This window comes from Loxodonta africana, chromosome 5, assembly GCF_030014295.1.
Source record: "Loxodonta africana isolate mLoxAfr1 chromosome 5, mLoxAfr1.hap2, whole genome shotgun sequence".
Lineage (NCBI taxonomy): Eukaryota > Metazoa > Chordata > Mammalia > Proboscidea > Elephantidae > Loxodonta > Loxodonta africana.
The window spans coordinates 108,679,374-108,694,223 of NC_087346.1; the positions used below are offsets into that span (position 1 = coordinate 108,679,374).

At 39.8% G+C, this 14,850-nt stretch overlaps 1 protein-coding gene across 1 annotated transcript in view; it reads left to right on the top strand.

Moving 5' to 3' along the window:
- Nucleotides 1-14,850, top strand: part of CORIN (corin, serine peptidase) — a 321,033-nt gene that overhangs the window by 123,400 nt on the left and 182,783 nt on the right. The window contains exon 5 of the mRNA XM_023555029.2: nt 13,400-13,581. Coding sequence (XP_023410797.2) covers nt 13,400-13,581 — 182 coding nt within the window. The remainder of the gene's footprint in view (nt 1-13,399; nt 13,582-14,850) is intronic.

Sequence of the window (14,850 nt, forward strand, 5' to 3'; positions counted from 1 at the left end):
GGTCCCACCCCATCTGGAGCATGGGAGAATGAAGGAAAACAAAGACACAAGGGAAAGATTAGTCTAAGGGACTAATGGACCACAACTACCACAGCCTCCACCAGACTGAATCTAGTACAACTAGATGGTGCCCGGCTACCACTCACTGACTGCTCTGACAGGGATCACAATACAGAGTCCCAGACAGAGCTGGAGACAAGTGTAGAACAAATTTCTGACTCACAAAAAAAGACCAGACTTGCTGGCCTGACAGATATGAGAAACCTTGAGAGTATGACCCCAGACACATTTTTAACTCAGTACTGAAGTCACTCCTGAGGTTTACCTTTCAGCAAAAGATTGGACAGGCCCATAAAACAAAATGAGACTAAATGGGCACACCAGCCCAGGGGCAAGGATGAGAAGGCAGGAGAGTACAGGAAAGCCTGATGATTGGAAATGGGGAACCCAAGATAGAGAAGGGGAGAGTGTTGACATATTATGGAGTTGGCAACCAATGTCACAAAACAATATATGTATTAATTGTTTATTGAGAAACTAATTTGCTGTGTAAAACTTCATCTAAAGTCCAATTGAAAAAAAAGTTCCCATCTGCCAGCTGCTCATTGGAAACTATGGGGCAGTTCTACTCTCTCCTATAGGGTTGCTATGAATTGGAGTCGACTTGATGACAACGGGTTTTCTTTTATTTTTTGAGTTTAATTTTCTAAGTATTTTACCTATGTCCCAACAAATGTATTGTGTCAAATTTGGGAAGAAGTAGAAACATCACAGAATTGGATTTCATTTTTCATTATTATAGCTCGTTTAAATTTATGTAGGAAAGAAACCCTGGTGTCATAGTGGTTAAGTGCTATGGCTGCTAACCAAAAGGTCAACAGTTCAAATCTACCAGGCACTCCTTGGAAACTATGGGGCAGTTCTACTCTGTCCTATAGGCCAGTATTTGAAAAAAAGATGATGAGCTTTGTTACTATTACTGGCTAAATATTCTGAGAGTCATTTTCCACTTATTGTTGATTTTATGTGCTGACTTGGAAATGGCACTCTTTATAGTCATGCCAGGGCTAGCCAGCTGGCTGTTCAGGTGGTCAATTTTATCAGTTTTCTTTTCAACGTTAGGCTATGCTGGTGATCTAGTCTGCATTTTAGCACTGCATATCGTCTATCCTCATTATTCTCAGATTCCATATTTGAGAATTTGCCTACTTGATAAAATTTATTTGTAATCTGCAAATCAGCACTCGAGGTCCTTTCATAGTTATTTGTGGATATGTGCAGAGAGGTGAAAAATTTGAGTCACCTGGCATGCATATTTGTAGCGGAAGTCGAACAAGGCAATACTCTGTCTTCTTGTTTTAGCTCTCAGGCTGTAAACAAGTGTCCCTTCTGTGGTCTATTTAGTGCCACATTTTCCACATTTTTTTGTGCTTTTTGTTGATGATTTTGCTATTTGAAAAGCCCCCAAGCCTAGTGCTAAAATGTTGTCAAGTGTTCCCAAGCACCAGAAGGCTGTGATGTGACTTATGGAGAAAATACATGTGTTAGATAAGCTGCATCTGGCATGAATTGTAGTACTGTTAGCTCTCATTCACCATTAATGAAGTGACAATATATATTAAATAAGATGTCTTTAAACAGAAATACATAAATCGAACTTATGTATTGACCGATTGATGAAAATTTTGTGACCAGAGGCTTGCAGGAACCTAACCCTGTATTTTCTCTAAGAGCAATGGTTCAATATTCACTAATTCAATGTTTACGGTGACTGTATAGAATATAACTAAGGTGAATAATGAGAATCGACTGTATAAATATGAAATGGTAGATGAGACTTCATTCTATGAAGTAAAATAAACTCAAAATGTGGGTAATATACAGTCAAATAATCCACTTATTTTACAAAGATGTGAAACTTAAGGGTCAGCCTGTGACAGATCAAATCTTTCTGAAAACGCCTTTTCATATTACTGACAGTGTCTTAGGCACAAGTATTTCATCAAACTCAGTGGAGCAGTTTTTCTTTTTCCTATTCAATAATTCATTGGTATCATGTGGATGTGGCTAGAATTTAGAAATAATACTTGTGATTCGATTTATTTGAAGATCCATTTTAAAGGGATCATTTCATGTGATGTGTAAAAACCAAAACAGCTGCAAAAATAATTTAACCATTACAAGTTTCTTCTGTGGTTTCTTGATCCCCTATCCCATGAGCTCCAATAAGTGTGCCAAATATTAATGAGGTTCAGGAACATGTTGATCATGTTCGGTAGAAGGGTATACATTTCATATTCTCTTTCCAGGGTTGTTGTGTGGCTTTACATTATCCACATCCATCTTAACAACTCAAGCAGTGTTTACCCTTCGGTATTTCCTGAAGTTTCTCTATTTTAAAGGTGACACCCTACAATTGGCATATAAACGAGACACTTAGTCTGTAAGGTTTTCATCCATAGCAATTTTACTGGCACTTTCCTCTTACATGGCTATGATTTAAAGATTGAATAGCACATGTAGAATTTGCTGACCTAAAGGGGAGGAATCACATGAAAGCAGCAGTCGTGAGCTCTTGTACAACCTCTTAAGTAAAGAGTTAGATGATGATGGTTCTACTCGCAACTCTGCTTTTGACAATTTTATTCCAAGCAGCTCACCAAATCATCCTCCATACATGATTCATTTATTTCAACAAATATTTATGAGTACCTACTGTGGACACTAGGAGTCCTTCATGGGGTAGTGCAAATGTTTAACGCCCTAGGCTACTAAAAGAAAGGTTCCACCCCGGGGTGCCTTGGAAGAAATGTCTGGTGATCTACTTCCAAAAAATCAGCCACTGAAAACCCTATGGAGCACAGATCTACTCTGACATACATGGAGTCACCATAAGTCAGAATTGACTCTCTGACAACTGTTTTTTTTACTGTATACGCTAAAGATATAGCAGCAAACAAAGTAGATAAGAGTCTCTGGCCTCATGAAGCTTATATTGTATTGGAGGGGGATAGGAAATAAGCAAATAGATAATAAAGAAGTAAAATATGTAGTTATATATATGTAATTTTATAAATGCAATGGAAAAAATAAAACAAGAAAGTGGAGAGCTTGGGGAGTGTGAAGGTGAGACGGCAAGAGGTGCAATTTTAAACAGTGTGTTGTTGAGGAAAGCCTCACTGAGAAGGTGACATTTGATCCATGAGAATATGAGCATTCAGGAAGTGAGGGAGACCCCAATATCCTGAGCATCCTGTGGTAACTGAAGTCGGGGATAGTGGGCATGATGGTATCAGAGCTACAAGCAGATGTTGTTGTCAAGGCCGTGAGTTTTGAGGAGTGGGTGTAAGAACAGTGGAGGGTCATGCCAGGAACATGCTTGAAAGTGTCCTTTTAGCTCCCGACATCAGTTTATTGAACAAAGATATTGGGAAAATGATGAATTTATCTTATTCATTTGTTTTTGTTTTTATTGCCATTGAGTTGCCTCTGACTAATGACACCTTATGTGTAACAGAATGAAACATTGCCCAGTCCTGCACTATCTTCATGATCATTAGTAGGTTTCAGTCCATGTTGCAATTACTTCATAATGCTAGGGGCTCATCTTTCAGCCCTATATTGGACAATATTCTGTTGTGACCCATCAGATTTTCATCGGCTAATTTTTAGAAGTAGATCACCAAGTCTTCCTTTCTAGTATGTCTTAGTCTGGAAGCTCTGCTGAAACCTGTCCTCTATAGGTGCTCTTGATGGTATTTGAAATACTAGTGGCATAGCTTCCATCATCATAGCAACACGCGGGCCACCACAGTACGGCAAGCTGTCCGATGGGTGGTGGATTTCTTTATTTAGCAAACACTTGTTGGCACATACATATGCTAGGTATATTGTTTGATGCAGGGAATGTGAAAATGAAGAAAACACAGTCTTGCCTTCAAGGGACTGAGCACAATAAAAAACCAAACCAAACCCATTGCCGTAGAGTCGATTCTGACTCATAGCGACCCTATAGGAGACCAGATATGAAAACAATTGAAGTGCTGTACCATGTTATCAGTTTACAAGGTATGAGGGTGTCATGGATTCAATTGTGTCCCCCCAAAATATGTGTCAACTTGGTTAGGTCGTGACTCCCAGTATTGCGTGGTTATCCTCCATTTTGTGATTGTAATTTTATGTCAGAGAGAATTAGGGTGGGATTATAACACTTTTCCAGAGGTCACATCCCTGATCCAATGTAAAGGGAGTTTCCCTGGGGTTTGGCCTATACCACCTTTTATCTCTCAAGAGATAAGAAGGAAAGGGAAGCTAGCAGAGAGTTGGGGACCTCACACCACCAAGAACCTGGGATCCCTGTGCAGAGAAGCTCCTAGTCCAGGAGAAGATTGATGAGAAGGCAGAAAGAGAGAGAAAGCCTTCCCTTGGAGCTGATGCCATGAATTTGGACTTTTAGCCTACTTTACTGTGAAGAAATAAATTTTTCTTTGTTAATACCATCCACTTGTGGTATTTCCGTTATAGCAGCACTAGATGATTAAGTCAGAGGGTAACACAGGGAAGGAGGAGAGATGAATGCCATCTGGCATTGTTAGGGAAGGCTACTGTCAGGGAGGAGGTAATTCCTGGATTGAGTTTTGGAGGATGAATAGAAGTTTGTGGACAAAATGGATAAAAAAAGGCATTTCAGGCAGAGTAACAAACTGGTTTCTTCTTTTTAACAAACTGGATCTAATATATATCAGGGAAACTACAGCTAGTTTACTTTTTCACTAGAACATAAAAAGGGAGAGTGAGGAACAAATAGACTTCAGTGAATTTTAGGGAAAAAATTGTCATTACTTGGGGATTAATTAATTGCGTATGAATGGTAAGGTTGAGAGTAAGGCAAAGGTTTTGAGCTTGGAGACTTATACCAGAGGGGGAGTGGTGGTGGGAATGGAGGAGATAATGAGTTAATATTGAGGTAATGTTTTAATCTTGCTCAAGAAGTGCATGGCAGTAATTTTCCTTTGAGTGGAAAGTAAAAACAGCTTTCCTTTTCTACGATATGACATGATTTATACTTCTTTTCAGTGGTCTGCTGGTAAAACGTCTCTGGAAACAAAGCAACCAACCCTCATTTGTAGCATTTGCTGATTTCCGTGGTATAAATATTCCTACCAGATTTTGAGCTAATAATAGTTTAAAGACTTGTTGGCACACCACTGCGTTTAATCCTGTGACAAGTATGTGCCAGGCAGGCAGCAGTGTGCTGGATGTTTTTCATTTACTTCTCTGCATCTGCTTTCCATCTTTCTCTATCCCGCTCTTCCCCAGGAGGTTGGTTTCAACAATGGTTGATCTCTAGCTCCCTGTTGGACTCAGCCAATGGGAGCCACTTGCAGATCCGAGCGTAACATGGTACAGGGGTTAGCTGCATGCCTCTGTGAGTGGCTATGGCTCCTGTCAGGCACCTTTTCATACAACTCTCTCCTTGTTTCAGTAACTGCTCCTTCTCTTTGTCCCTTCTATCTAGTGTGCCAACAACTCCCTGGCCCAGCCTACTGTGCTGCCCCTTGTTGTTTTCCTAAACCCTGCCTGAACCTCTGTAAGTGGCCTCTTGATTAAATGCTCTACGGTGATCCCAGTTTAGTATGTCATCTTTTTGCTGCTGGAACCATGACTGCTACAAATGATGAATCAGATAGATACAGTCCTGGTTTTCAGACCAATGTGACCAAAAATACCCTGATTTCTCCCATTATTTCTCTTCTGATGTGAGACAATGGAAATTATAAAGTTTGACTTGCACAAAAAAAAAAAAAAATTTTTTTTTTTTTAATGTCTAGTAGAGCTGAGTACCAAGGAAACCTCTGTCCTGACCGCCTTGTACCCCGATTAAGCCATACTTCTCGTGAGGTCTCTCAAGGCCAGCAGAATCTGCTGACATAGATGGCTGATGCTGTTTGCCCATCATAGAGAGAACAAGCCACTTTTTTTACTCCATTAGCAGTGACGGATTTATGCTCCTGTGTCATTTGTAGATTTCTGCCCTGAGTTATCCATGGCTCAGTGAGAAAAGGCCAGTTACATGACATAGTTTGGAGCACTGAGCTGGAGTCACAGTATCTGGCCATGACAATCCCCTCTTTAGGTTTCAACTTTCTCACAATGTAAATGGAGAAAATGTTGTTAGGTGATCTTGTAAGTCCCTTCAAGCACTAATGTTGTCTTCATGATTAAGTAATGTTACAAGCCAGGGGGTGCAGTGGTTAAAGCACTCAGCTACTAACCAAAAGGTCAGAGGTTCGAACTCACCAGCCACTCCCTGGGAGAAATAGGGGACAGTCTGCTTCCGTAAGATTTATAGCCTTGGAAGCCCTATGGGGCAGTTCTGTTCTGTCCTATAGAGACACTATGAATTGGAACCAACTCGACAGCAGTAGGTTTGGGTTTCAGTTGCTGCTCTAGGAGCTTCTTGTGACTATGCCTTAGTAAACATTGTTCATTGAATAGATCAGCCTAACAAGAATTTAGGAATATATGTATATATTTTTCAATGATTGCGAGACTCATCAATGAGTAGCTCAGCAGCATGACTCTGACCGAGGGATGTTTCAAAGAATAGTGTATCAGTTATCTATTGCTGCATAACACTTTACCACAAACTTAGCAGCTTGAGAAAACACACATCTATTACCTCACAGTTTCTGTGGTCAGAAATCTGGGCACAACTTAGCTGGGTGCTCTACTTCTGAGTCTGTCACAAGGGTGCAGTCAAGGTGTTGGCCAGGGCTGGGGTCTCATCTGATAGCTTGTCTGGGGAAGGATCCTCTTCCAAGCTCATTTGATTATTGGAAGAGTTTCATTTCTTCAAGGGCTATTGACTTGACAGCCTTATTTCCTAGTTGGCTGTTGGCTAAAGGCCACCCTCAGCTCCTTGCCATGTGGGCCTCTTCAACATGACACTTATTTGTTCAAAGCCAGAAAAGAAGTCTGCTAGCAAAGCAGAAGTCACAATCTTAGCCTAATCACGGAAGTGATGTCCCATTACATTCTATGTGTTTGAAGCAAGTCACTAGGTTAGCCCACAGTCAAGGGAAGGGGATTATACAAGGGCTCATACCAATAGGCGTGAATCACTGGGAGACATTTTAGAGCCTGTCTGCCACAAACAGTGTACCATTCTTCAAGAGTTTTAAAGCCATGAGCTCCCGTAATATATTTAAAGGTTAATTTATTTGCCGAAGATAAAAAGTAAGACCTAAAGGCAATGTGGGATCCTAAATGGAGATCCTGAAGCAACTAAAGGGTATTGGAAGACAGGTGATATTAAAATAAAGCCCTTTGTTTCATTCAGGCTATTGTACCAATGTTAATTTCCTGGTTCTGATAATTGTACTATAGTTTTTAAGATGCAAGCATGAGTGGGGGGCTGAGTATGGGATGTATGAAAAATTTTCTGTACAGTCTTTGTAGTTTTTCTGTAATTCTAAAAGTAGTTCAAAATACAAAGCTAGACAAAAGTGGCTTATAAAATTTTAAAATCCATCAGCCATATAAGCCTACTCTGTAGCTGTAGCTTATTCAGTAGTTTTAATTCTGTGTCCTTATCAGAACTTATTTTGCCATTAAAACTTATCTTTTTTGTAGGTAAATTGTAAAATTTCCAGTAAATAAATTCTCTAAAAATTTTATGGGTAAAAGGTACAGTTCTTTTTTGTACATAACATCATTTTAGAAATCCTCCCTAGTGAAAATACCACAAAAGCCTCACTATCTCTCTGTTTAGAAAATGTTTCAACAAGTAATTATAGAGGAGGTGTAAGGGTTTTTAAGGTTTAACTTTAGTTGAAATGTGTTAGGGACTTTTGCACAACATCAAATGCACTTTACCTATCAATTTAAAATAATCCTCATTTCTAAAATAGTATTCTGATAGCCAAACCTGACTCCTCCCCTGGGCTGCACACTGTTTTTTAAGTTATCGGTCTGTTTGTTGCTTGGATATGAGCGCTTGTCTTCCAAAATAGCGTGGTCCATCTCACCACACTGTCCCATGTGATGAAAAGCAAAATACTTCAGCTCCTCATAGGCAGTTGAATTGCATGCAAAGCAAGAACAAACAGCCCCTTATTTCCCTCACTATCTGAAAGGGCTGCTAGGTATTAATACCCTATCACTATTTCTCACGTCCTGGTCTAGCAATTTGAAGCTTATGCGTCTCAGTTGGTTATACCTCTTAAGAGAGCTATTCAGAAACACTCTGGACATTTTTCTTAGGCCATATTTTTAGAATGGAGGGCCTAATGGTGTTTTAATGTCTCTATATATTCCCAAAACAAATCTTGAGAAAAATGTCTCTTACCTTTAGAAATTTAGCAAAGCTGGTAGGATTTTCAGAGCTCCTCTGAGAAGCATTGCATTGAAGAAGGAATTTTGATTTACAGAATGTCAGGCCACAAAAAACTAGCTCTCCTAAACCCCTCGCTTTCAATGAGGACACTGTCTTGGTGCAAGCAAACTGTTGACCCAAGATCAGAGAGTGGACATGTGAAAGTTGTAAGATTGTAGACGGATGCTTTCCTGCAGAAAAATGGCCATGGGAAGGGTCAGTGACAAGAAGTCAGTGTCTGAGTTAAAGACTCAACTGTAGAACAGGAAAACAATCTCGCAGGCCCTTCTGTGAGCTTCATTACTGTCACTATAGAAGATTCTGAGAAAAGACATGAAATGATCAAAAAATATGTGAGTTCAAAAATGAAAAAAGTCCAGGAGCACTTGGGAAGAGTTGGGGCCTCGAGTATTGGTCAGCTTTGCAGTGATCTTTCCGCCCCACAATGTATTTTTTCCCCCTTTAAATAGTACCTGGAATTCCACCAGTTAGATCCAGCAAGTAGTCTTCTTCTACAGGCACAAAAACCTGTGGGAGGGTAAAATGTCCATCATTTATTATGTGCTACTCAGAATTATTTTCATTTGCTTTCTTTTCTGAAAGCCTAATTGACATCAGGGACACTCCAGGAATGTAGTTTTGATTGCAGAAAGGGAAGAAAATGTTTAAAGAGCAAGTAGTGTTCTAGTGGAAGTGGCCACCTGGGTGAGGTGCTGTAGTGGGGGCCATTAGGATGGTATCAGGACACTGGGGCCCAGGTTAGAGGCTAGGAGGCAGGGGAGGAATGCCCAGGACAGCCCTAGCTTGTTCTAAAACGTTACTGTTGATTGCCTCACACCTGGAAAAGAAAGCAGAAATGCTTTTATCCTTTTCTTGTGTTCCTTAGTCCCTTAAGCAAATACTGATTCATTGCAGGTTAATTAGGCTTTAGTCAATGAATGGAGACCCAAGCCATCATGTATAAGGGTGTTCCCCCGGGAAAGTGTATACTGAGGTTTACACTAGCCCTGAGTTGTGCTTTACAACATATATTTATGAGGAAATAGTTTGTAAGAACTTAAATGCAATTAAAAACCAATTGCTGTGGAATGGATTTCAACTTGTAGTGACCCATGTATGTCGGAATACAACTGTGCTCCACAGGATTTTCAGTGGCTGATTCTTTCAGAAGTAGATTGCCAGGCTTTTTGTCCGAGACATCTCTGGTTGGACTTGAATCTTCAACCTTTTGGTTAGCACCGGAGCGTGTTAACCATTTGCACTACCCAGGGAGTCATAAAGTAGTTAATAGAATTCTTGGGTCAGTTTTCCTGGGCTTGAATCCTGGCTTTTCCACTCATTGATGGACAAGCCTCTTTTATTTTTCCTCTGCCTCAGTCTCCTTATTTGTAATAGCAGGGATGAATGCTAATACTACCTAACACTTAGGACTGTTGTGAGAATTATCACGTGCAACACAACAATGCCTAGCAAAGTGTAAGCAATTACGTAGTGATGATTATTCTATGTTCTCCACGTTCCCCAACCATGTACCTCAGTTTTATTTGAGAAAGTATAGTTTCTGACTCTTCCAGGAGGAGATTTAGAACAGGAAATCTTTAAGAGCAATGTTACTTTAGTGATACTTTCTTAGTCTTGTAAATATCTAAATATATTTTCTGACTGGCAGTCAGGTGTTTTTTTAACACCAAAATACTTGCTTACACCGATTCATATTTTATGTCAGAAAGCTACTTCTTCCAAAGGCAAAACTTCTCTTTCCACATGGACACTATTAAATTTAGTTACATATTTAATGTATGTAAATGATTGTATGAATAATTATCAGCATTCTAAAAGGTATGAATTTTGAGGTGAGTTTCTGAGAGGAAGGTCAAAAGCATTTGTATCTGAATGTAATTATTAAGTACCCTTTCCACATTTTTATCTATAACAAGATGTCCCTCCCAAAATTCTTTTACAGACTCCATCAGTTCCGTGTCCGTAATCTGTAGAAGTACAAATGGGGTATTGTAAACATGTTTGTTTGATCAAGGCATTTTGAAAGCACAATTACTCGGGGTTGTGCACACGGTTTGCAACTGACTACTAACCAAAAGGTTGGTGGTTCAAACCTACTCAGTACCACAGAAGAAAGGCCTAATGATTTGCTTTAGTAAAGACTACAGCCAAGAAAACCCTAAGGAGTAGTTCTATTCTGAAACACACGGGGTCGCCATGAATTGGAATTGACTTGATGGCACTGTTTTTTTTTTTTTTTTCTCTTTTAAATATGAAAAGAGAATAGAAATAGGTCCTTATACGGGATAGTAGGTAGGGCATGGTCTGAAAGTTAAAAACCTGGATTCTGTTCCTGCCTGCATGATTAAGAGGCTATGTGGCCTCAGATCCATCCCAGAATCTCCCTGGGTCTGTCAAAAGTAAAGGATTTGAATAACGTATTGTTGAAGATTTCTTACAGAACTAATATATGATTCTGCAATATTTTATTGATGCTACATTTGTGAAGCATTTCACACACACACACATATATGTATATGCACACATACACACACACATATATGTATATCTTTTTTTTTTTTTTCTTTCCCAGTTTCCTTAATACCATTTGAAATGCCTTTGCCAGATGGCCAGCCAGGGGAAGAGACACAATCCAGAGCTATAAAGTAGAAAAAGCCACCTGGGTCCACAAGAGAATAAGTGTGTGGCCTTGGCATTGTTAGAGTCCTAGTCCCCAAACATGGAGCTATGGAGCCAAGATTACATGCCAGCGAGTAAAGACACCCTCCAGAGGTTCATTGCTTTTACCATTACCAATGATTACTTGCATTTTCCTATTTTGCAGAGGACAAAGTAGAAATATGAAAAGATAAATAATTGTACAAGGTCTTCCAAGTTGCCACTTGTCTGTATAATGTTTCTTTTCCAAGGAGGCAGGGGAAGTTAAGGAACAACTTTCTCTCTGTCTGTCTCTCAGATATATTGGCAAGACACTGAACTTATCAAAGGGAAGATAAAAAAAATAAGAGTAACCTATGTAGTGGCCTACATTTGCCTTTCTAAATTGAGGGCATTATTTCTGCGTTAGCTTGTCTTTTTTGATATTAAATAGAATTATTTTGGTTGATAAGTATATTTTGATACAGGACATTAAAAAATAATTAGGAATAAATTCTTGTACAGGAGATAGTTAGATGATATATTATGGATCTACCTTATTCCTTCTGGAATCAAGGCAATACCAAAAACCAAACTCAACTCATGGCAGCACCATGTGTTATAAGTAGAACTGCTCCATAGTGTTTTATTGGCTATAACCTTTTTTTTTTTAATTGTGCTTTAGTTGAAGGTTTACAGAGCAAATTAGCTTTTAATTAAACAATTTCTACACATATTGTTTTGTGACATTGGTTGCCAACTCCGCAACATGTCAATACTTTCCTCTTCTCGACCTCGGGTTCCCCGTTTCCATTTGTCCAGCTTTCCTGTCCTCTCCTGCCTTCTCATACTTGCCCCTGGGCTGCTGTGCCTATTTAGTCTCAGATATGTGGTTGAGCTAAGTGTATTATTGTTTGTTTTATGGGCCTGTCTAATCTTTGACTGAAGAGTGAGCCTCAGGAGTAACCTCAGTACTGAGTTAAAAGGGTGTCCAGGGGCCATATTCTCAGGGTTTCTCCAGCCTCTCTCAGACCGGTAAGTCTGGTCATTTTTTATGAGTTTGAATTTTGTTCTAAATTTGTTTCTAGCTCTGTCTGGGACCCTCTATTGCGACCCCTTTCAGAGCAGTCAGTGGTAGTAGCCGGGCACTATCTAGTTGTACTGGACTCAATCTGATGGACGCTGTGATAGTTGTGGTCCATTAGTCCTTTGGACTAATCTTTCCCTTGTGCCTTTGGCTTTCTTCATTCTCCTTTGCTTCAGACAGGATGGGACCAGTGGAGTATCTTAGATGGCTGCTCACAAGCTTTTAAGACCTCAGATGCTTGCTACTCACCATAGTTGGATGTAGAACATTTTCTTTATAAACTGTTATGTCAGTTGAGCTAGATGTTCCCAAGATCATGGTCCCCAGCCCTCAGCCCAGTAATTTGGTCCTTCAGGGAGTTTGGATGTATCTGTGAAGCATCTACGGAGCCCTGGTGGCAAAGTGGTTAAGAGCTCAAGCTGCTAACCAAAAGATTGGCAGTTTGAATCTACCAGCCACTCCTTGGAAACCCTATGGGGCAGTTCTACTGTGTCCTGTAGGGTTGCTATGAGTCAGAACTGACAGGACACCACACAGCAACAACTTGAAGCTTTTGTGACTTTGCCTTGGTCAAATTGTGCTGACTTCCTCAGTATTATGTCCTGTCTTACTCTTCACAAAAGTTATCACTTTACTATTGTCCAGTTAGTGTTTTTCCCTCCCACCCACTCCCTCATAGCCATCAAAGATTGTTTCTTTCTGTGTGTAAACCCTTTCAGGAATTTTGATGATAGTGGTCTCATACAGTATTTGCCCTTTTGTAATTGACTTATCCACTCAGCGTAATGCCTTTTAGATTCATCTATGTTGTGAGATGTTTTGCAGATTCGTCATTGTTTTTTATCATTGTGTAGTATTCCATTGTGTGTATGTGTCATAGTTTGTGAGAAACATTCATCCTTTGATGGGCACTTAGGTTGCTTCTATCTTTTCGCTGTTGTGAATAACACTGCAGTGAACATAAATGCACATGTGCCTACTCATGTGACGGTTCTTATTTTTCTAGGATGTATTCATAGGAGTGGGTCTTGGCTGTAATCTTTCTTCTGTCGTACCACTGGATGGGTTCCAACTGTCAACCTTTAGCTTAGTAGTAGAGTGCACACCATTTGCACCACCCAGAGATCTTAATGAGACAATAGGGTGGCTAAACTCTTCTTTACAGGACTAAATAAAGATAGTAATGTAGCACCGGTGTCTTACTTTTCTTAATTTCATTATTATTTAGAGAAGAAGTCTGTAAAAACATTAATTTTCTCCTTTTTTTTTCCTTCTAGTCATGGTCTCCTGCCTTGTAGGTCCTTCTGTGAGGCTGCAAAAGAGGGCTGTGAATCAGTCCTGGGGATGGTGAACTCCTCCTGGCCCGATTTCCTAAGATGCTCCCAATTTAGAAACCAAACTGAAAGCATCAACAACAGCAGGATTTGCTTCTCACCACAGCAGGAAAAAGGAGAGCAATGTAGGTGCCTATTTCAATTTATTTTGTAAAGCTTTTATTGAATTATACATTTCATTCAGAAATGTACATAAATGATAATTATAAAGTTCAATGGATTTTAACAAAGTAAACAGATCCATGTAACCAGTACCTCGATCAAGAAATACATTATTACCAGTATTCCAGAGACCTGCTTGTGATGGTTAGTTTTATGTGTTGACCTGTCTAGGCCATGGTGCCCAGTTGTTTGGTAAAACACTAGTCTAGTGGTTGTAAAGTAGTTACATGTGATCAAATCAGCTGGCCTTAAGTAAAGCAGATTACCTTCCATAACGTGGGCAAACCTCAATAAAGCAGTTGAAGGCCTTAAGAGCAAAAAGGCCCAGAGGTCGCCTGTAAGTACTGTGTTCCCTTAAATAATCAACTATATGAGACCAAAGAGTCAACATTAACCCTAAAGCAAAGATGAGAAGGTAAAGAGGGGCAGGGAAGCTAGAGTAATGGAAACAGAACAAACAGAACGGAAATAAGGAGAATGCTGACACATTGTGAAAATGTAACCAATGTTATGGAACAATTTGTATAAAAAATTGTTAAATGGGAACCTAATTTGCTATGTAGACTTTCACCTAAAACACAATAAGATATTATTTAAAAAAAAAAAGGGGGGGGGAGTTTCCCTAGGGTGTTCTACCTCTCCCTACTTCCCAACACTGACAATCGCATGAATTAAATCTCTCTCTCTCTCTCTGTTTCTATACCTATACTCATACCCAGAGAAGCCCTGCTGGCACAGTGGTTAAGTGCTCGACTGCCAACCAAAAGGTCGGTGGTTCATATCCACCAGCTGCTCCTGGGAGAAGGATGTGGCAGTATGCTTTTGTAAAGATTTACAGCCTTGGAAACCCTATGGGGCAGTTCTACTCTGTCCTATTGAGTTGCTATGAGTCAGAATTGACTCGACAGTAATGGGTATTCATTCCTGTACCCATATCTATATCTATGTGTCTCACTAGTTCTGTTTCTCTAGGGAACCTAAGACAAACCTCAAGCCCTGTCCCCACCATCTCCTATACTCCCAAAATAAACCTCTATCCTGACTTCTATCACCTTAGATAGTTTTGCCTACTTCTTAATTATATAGATAGGTAGATTAGATAGGTAGGTAGACAGACAGATAGATAGGTTAGATAGGTAGGTAGGTAGGTAGATAGATGATAGGTAGGTAGATAGATGATGGATGGATGGATGGATGGATGGATGGATGGATGGATGGATGGATGGATGGAT